This window comes from Berghia stephanieae, chromosome 6 (genome assembly GCF_034508935.2).
Source record: "Berghia stephanieae isolate SIO BIC M18660-M18661 chromosome 6, UCSD_Bste_1.3, whole genome shotgun sequence".
NCBI classification, from domain to species: Eukaryota; Metazoa; Mollusca; class Gastropoda; order Nudibranchia; family Aeolidiidae; genus Berghia; species Berghia stephanieae.
Window position 1 is genome coordinate 44,916,086 of NC_088365.1, and position 6,580 is coordinate 44,922,665.

Below are 6,580 nucleotides of genomic sequence, written 5' to 3' on the forward strand. Positions count from 1 at the left end.
ATGGCATGTTGTGAGCTTCTTAGCCAAGCGCATACTATCTATACACTATACACCGATGTAATTAGGATTACATCCCCTCGTGTTTTGTTTTGTCTTTTTTTAAACTAAGCAATAAACATATAAGCACATTATCAATCATCAATCCCGATTCCTCCTCCATTGAATGTTAATGACAATCTGGTATCCAGTTGGAAACGTTTCTGATGAGATTGACTGAATTATTGAAAATATTGACGAGATTGACTAACTTATTGACCGTATTGAAGGGATTGACTAAATTATTGAAAATATTGACGAGATTGACTAACTTTTTTTTTAAAATTGACGAGAATATAACTGAAAATATTGAAATCGACAAAAAATTAAACGAAGATACGAGAAGTGACTCGAGGTTGTTTTTTTTTTAAAACCTTTGTCCAGAAGTCTTTCTGTCGTGTCTGGGGTCCTGACCAAGGTCGATCCTGGATACAGTCGAGATTTTTATTCTGACCCCCTTGTCCATTAGGTAGCTAGTTCTGTCAGAGCTACCGGAAAGTACTTTGCGATAAACTACTGTCCGATCCAACGGATAGCAAGAAATTGCTCTTGCCCGTTTCATGATAAAGAAACCGGGATACACACCGTCTCCATGCACCTAATGGATTTGAAGGACTACTCTTTATGATGGTTGTACGTTGAGTTTTTTTCTATATTAAATTGAAGATTATATAGTTTAAAGGACGTCTCGGAGGTCATTTACGTTAACAAAGTCTGTCCTAAAGAAAATCTGTGTCATCTGCGTATATAATCTCGGGGAAGGGGGGGGGTTAAGGATATTTTTGTACGTCTGAATTAAGGTTATTGTTTCTGTCTTCCCACTCAGATGCACTCAAAATCAGTAATAGATACGGCAGTGTAACAACAGGTCAGAACTTGAAAAAGTGAACAGAATTGACGAACATGATTTGTACACAGTTTGAATTCCCTATGGCTCGAAAGTTTAAAAAAGGAAATATCCGTATCCGTATTAATGGGAATTCAAGCACGACATAAGAAAACATTGTTGTATTTATTATTGCCTCTAAACATTGAACAAAATTTTAGTCGACCATTTCCCTACATCTCAGGAAATATGGATAGCACAGAGTGGTTCTATGGTGTTAATTATAGAATTTTTCATATTTTACACCATATGCAATTTTCATCTATTATATTCTCATCATAATCATCATGATTTATCCCCCCCCCCCCTGAACGTGGCCTCCGCAACTGTCAACCGAAACAAGCTTCTGTCTTGCGCCATCCATCCACATTCAGTCACTGGTTTATTCATCCATTCGCTGATGTCTTGTGACCATCTTCTTCTTGGTCTCCCTCTCTCTCTCTTTTACCCTCCACAATACCCTCTGGAAATTTTTTTCAAGGCTTTCATGGCTCTTGATATGTCCAGAAAAGCAAATTTTAGTGTCTGTATCATCTTAGTAGAAAAAAGCGGCAATTCTTTGTATGATACCTGATTGTCCAAAAATGTCCTGACCATGCGATGTGGTGACATGTGGATAAAACACGATTGCAATATTTCGGGGGACAACAAGTTGAGGTTGGGCCTGATTTCCCATGCGGTATAACACTCGGTTTTTAATTTTAAATCTCCCTTATTCGGTGGTTCATTCGCATTGTTCAGCTTTTAAAAACATAGTTTTAGTGTAATATCTTCTGACTCAGCGTTTCGGAATATTCTGGTGCAGAGTTCGACACAATATTCGGCGTGGAAGTGGTAGTTTCTTTTCACTCGATGTCAAAGTTTTTAGCTTGGGACGTGACTGATGCTAATTTTAGAGGGTTTTATGTTCTTAAGCGGAACAAGCCACTCGAATTTGCAACCAAGAATTAAATCGTAGGCTGCATTTTCAAGCACTCCGGCTTCGACTTTTCCAATAACGTATGGACAATTTGTCACGTCGATGTTCGAGAGCGACAATTTCATCGTGGGCATATCCAGTGATGCGCATTGGATTTTTTAGCTTTGAGCTTTTATATTATAGCGCAATATCCACTAAATGTGCTCACAGCGCTTTACACGGGGTCTCTGGTCAACAGTAACATTTACCATGTAGGACGGGACATGATGCCTGTTAGGCGATATTACAGTTTTTTCGGACAGAGACAACGTTGTTAACGGCCAGGTTCTCATTTTACACCTGAGTACGGTGAGATAATGTGAGTAAAGAGTCTTCTCCAAGGACTCAACTATGCACCAAGCGAGGCTCGAACCCAGGACCTTCCGATCCGAAAGCGAATGTCATACCACTAGACGGGTCCTACTAATTGCGGTACGGAGCCGTCCGGTGCAGACGAGGAGCTTTCGGAAGGCGGACGACTTCTGGAAAGTTTCGTACAGGTCTGAGGGCCTTCGGATGGCTTGAAAATGCTTTATATGACCTCCAGACGGCTTCCCTGTGCCGTCAGACGACTCGGACGGCAATTAGTATTACTACTAAGTATTACTAATTGCTATCAGGAGCCGTCCGGCGTAGCTTTCGGAAGGCGCAAGACTTTTGGAAAGTTTCGTACAGGTCTGAGGGCCATTGGATCGCTTGAAAATGCTTTATATGACCTCCAGAGGTCTTCCCTGGGCCGTCAGACGGCTCCGGACGGCAATTAGTAGGACGTCACGAGTATTTTAAACCTGTGTCATATAAACAAGAGCAATCTTTTCCGTTCAAAGAGGCTTGTCTTATGTTTAAAAAATGATAATCAGTGGTTCGGATCTTAGTCACGTCCGACCGGTTTACTCGGGTTTGTGTTTTCCCCTACATTCCTCGGTATTGTGTGTATAGTTGTTTTACACGTTGTACATAATTTCTGTTTTTGGTGAGTAGAGGATTGCTTTTTATGTGGACTTTTGGCGTGAGTTTTGAGGAGAATCGTGTGTTCTCGCACTGGTAAATGTACGGTGGTCCGGGCGACATTATGATTGTGCTGCTATAAATCTGTCAGCGTTGTAGTGTCTTTTAGTCTAGAGGCACCATATTGTAAGACAAATGCTGCTACTCTTGAAGGACAACTGTCAAAAAATTGTACCGCGACGACTAACTCTTTTAGCCCCTCTTCGTTTTTCTCTATATCTGAAAATTCCTACCAGCGTTGTTGCAAATATTGCAGTCTTTGAACAAACTGTCCATGTCGGATTTGTTACGCTTTGCGGTAGTCATTGGCGGAAATGTCATAATCTTTCAATAAAGCCGTTTATGTATCCTCGTAATTGTTACGAACGGAGGGTGTCAGCTGTAAATATACGTTATACCCTCGCTCTCGAAGTACAGAGGCAAACTTGATTCCCCATTGAATGTGATCAAGTTTGTACATTTTTGCGGTACATTCAAATCGCGCAAAAAAATTCAATGTGATCATTACACGCATCAAATATGGAAAAGGGAAATGACATCGCGCAATCTAGAGGATTTTGGCCTATATTTGAATTGCTTGCGAAAGGAGTCAAAGTAATATTCGCATTGTCATTATTAGCTTGTATTTCTAACTGTTTTATCCTTTCCCTCTCGAGTTCAAGTTGTTGTGATATTTTAGCTTGTTTATGCGCTATTTTGGATTGTTCGAGTGATATCTTACGTTTATCTTCTTTTTCCAGTTCATTTTTCACGAACTGATTTATCTTTTCTTGGTCAACTATGCCTTCTTCCTGTGCTAGTTTTGCAAGTTCTCTATTCAAATAAAACTTTCCATTTTCAAAGCTGATAAATAAAATGACAAAAGTATTATTTTTGATACGTCGGCGGTACTTTTACCGCGGTTCAGACTGGGCCATGTCATGGTACTGCAATCAAGACAATTAATTGTAGACAACGGTAATTGAACTAATCAGTGTCAGAATCAAATTATCACAAGATATCTATACGATTAAGATCTAATATATATATATATATATATATATATATATATATATATATATATATATATATATATATATATATATATATATATATATATATATATATATATATGGGGGGGGGGCCGAAGTGGCCGAGTGGTTAAGGCATTGCACTGTGATCCGAATGACCCGGGTTGGAGCCCCGCTTCAGGCACTTTCGTTTTTTTTCCTTGAGCAAGATTATTAACCCCCAATTTACTCACTTGGTCAACATGGGTCATTCCTGTTGACATCAGACATCTTGTTTGATGAGTTATCTATATTCCTTCGTGGAATGCCTTGGCGACAATATCTTATGATATCGTAGCGCAAAAGGCACAATTTATATATATATAATATATATATATATATATATATATATATATATATATATATATATATATATATATATAAAGTTACGCAGTTAAATTTATCGAAATCTAAAAAAAACCCAAAAAAACTAACGTAACCCAGACCAATATTTAAGATACAGGCCGTGATTTAAAGATCTGCATTGAATGAGAAAGAATTAATGAACAAAATTAGATTTAAGCTGTAAGCAAATTACCTAGATTGAATCCAATCCCGGATGAGCCCCCATTTCTAATGCTTGTCGCTAAATCAGTACTATAGCACTCGGTTAAAATTCTGATCCAATCCAAAATAAAAATAAAAAAGAACTCTCATACTAACGCTAAGAAGAAAATATGATTTGAGATTTTATGGAAATAAAATTAAGGATGAGATCAAAATATATATATATTAAAAGGGTTTTTCATCACTGTCCCTAAAAAATTTTTATTCTCTATTGTCTTCTGGCACTTTTCTACTCACTTCATATCTTGTTGTTACCAACATAAGTGCCTGCTCCACTCACTTTTCTGAATTAAAAATTCACCCCATATACCGGAGCATACTCAATGTCTCAATCGTTTCTATGTTATGTGTTTGTGTTGAGAATATTGGCTATTAAGCTTAACTGCTGGTCAAAAATAACTTCGCGATGGTTGTGTGCGAGCAAGCCGGCGATCTCCAGAAGTGGGTGAGAGAGAGCTCTAGAAATATGACTTGGGTTTGATACGAATATTTTTGTGTTCGTGGATAGCTCACACGGTAGAGCCACGCTCTCACCTGCCAGGCGGAGTTGTCGTACCAATAAGGTCGCAGGTTCAAACCCCACCACCGCCGCGAAACAATTTTTTATTCTCTATTGTCTTCTGGCACTTGGTACAGGTCTTGGCGTTGTTGTGGTTTTTATCTTTGTCTTTGATGAGTGGTGGTGGACTATGAGTAAATCTTCCTCATAGGGTCACACTCTCTCCGTGATCGATAGGGCAGTACAAACAAATTTTAATGGTCACAGCATATAACTAGTGGCAGTCCTTTGGTTGGACATAGAGGTAGTGCTGTACAACGTGTCAGGAGTTAGTAGGGAGCTACCAGGAGCCTTTGGTGACACATAAGGGGCCTTCAGGGATGTATAGATAGTTCTTAGTTGACGTCACTCAGGTCTTTGTTATTGTTTTTTGCCATCCGCGTTTATGAATAATGCTCACTAAACTGTATTAACCTGACTATAAACGTTCATGGATACACACAGCTTTGTGTGTTGGTCCGTTATACTTCCGGATAGCAATGTTATGAGCTTCTTAGCCAAGTGCATGCTATCTATAAGGTCTGGCCACTTCTGATAATAACTGTTTGATTCCGTAGGCATAGTGAAGCATTATCTTTTTGTTGTTGTTTTTTTTCTTGTAGTTACAAGCTACATATGTTAGACATTTAAGGCTTAGAGACGGAGTGAATAGGTCACTAACTTCCTCTTGTGATTTTAGTCAGCGTTTGTCTCCAAGACAAACCTCAATCAATCAGTTTAGAGAGGAAGAGGAATAAAGGAAGGAAGATATGGAGAAGAAAACGTAGAGTGAGAGAAAGATTGATAGATAAAACAGTCCGGGGAGGGGGAGAAAGAGGAGAAAAGTAAGAACATCGGCGATACGTTTACTTAAGAGTGAATAATAATATTCACCAGACGATTAGACAAAAGTGAATTGTGTTCACTGCAGACAACAAGGAGTGGGTCAGATTCATGACACACACACACACACACATTAATATATATATTATATATATATATATATTATATATATATATATATATATACGTACGTACGTCATGAAAATTGCATTTTAAAAAATGTCAGTAACACTTCAAAATAATGTAATTTTGCGCTTTATTTAATCAGAGGATCAACGGAAAAATATCTATTCATTAGAACGCTGCTATCCTCTTCTTCCAAGGTCAGTTCCTGTCTGTAATGACATGAAAAAAATGTAGAAAGAATGAAACTGACGTCACCCGGCTCCTTATTATTTTTAGACCGCCTGTTTGGCGATTAGTTCTACGTTTCTCTAACGTACGAGAAACGTGAAATATTACAGATGGTTTTGTGCTGTAGTGTGGTTGACCTGGTGTGCAGAAAAGTGAGTATTTAGCTCAATGCATAGCTTCAACTGGACTCAAAATACAAAGAAGTTGGATTCCCCAGGTGTACCTTTTTTAAGGTGTGAGGGCGAACACAATTATAATTGTGAGCCTGACTTAACATTGTTTCAATCCACAATATTTTGCGTCGTTTTGAGAGTATTTCCATTACAACAATGAGCCCATGAC

General features: G+C 38.4%; 1 protein-coding gene across 1 annotated transcript in view; it reads right to left on the reverse strand.

Annotated features, from left to right (window-relative positions):
- Positions 1 to 2,824: 2,824 nt before the first annotated feature.
- The window catches only part of LOC144975862 (uncharacterized), a 28,113-nt gene continuing 24,357 nt past the window's right edge, over positions 2,825 to 6,580 (reverse strand). The window contains exons 7-8 of the mRNA XM_078920047.1: positions 3,610 to 3,731; positions 2,825 to 2,844 (exon numbers count right to left, since the gene is read on the reverse strand). Of these exons, the coding sequence (XP_078776173.1) occupies positions 2,825 to 2,844; positions 3,610 to 3,731 (142 nt within the window). The remainder of the gene's footprint in view (positions 2,845 to 3,609; positions 3,732 to 6,580) is intronic.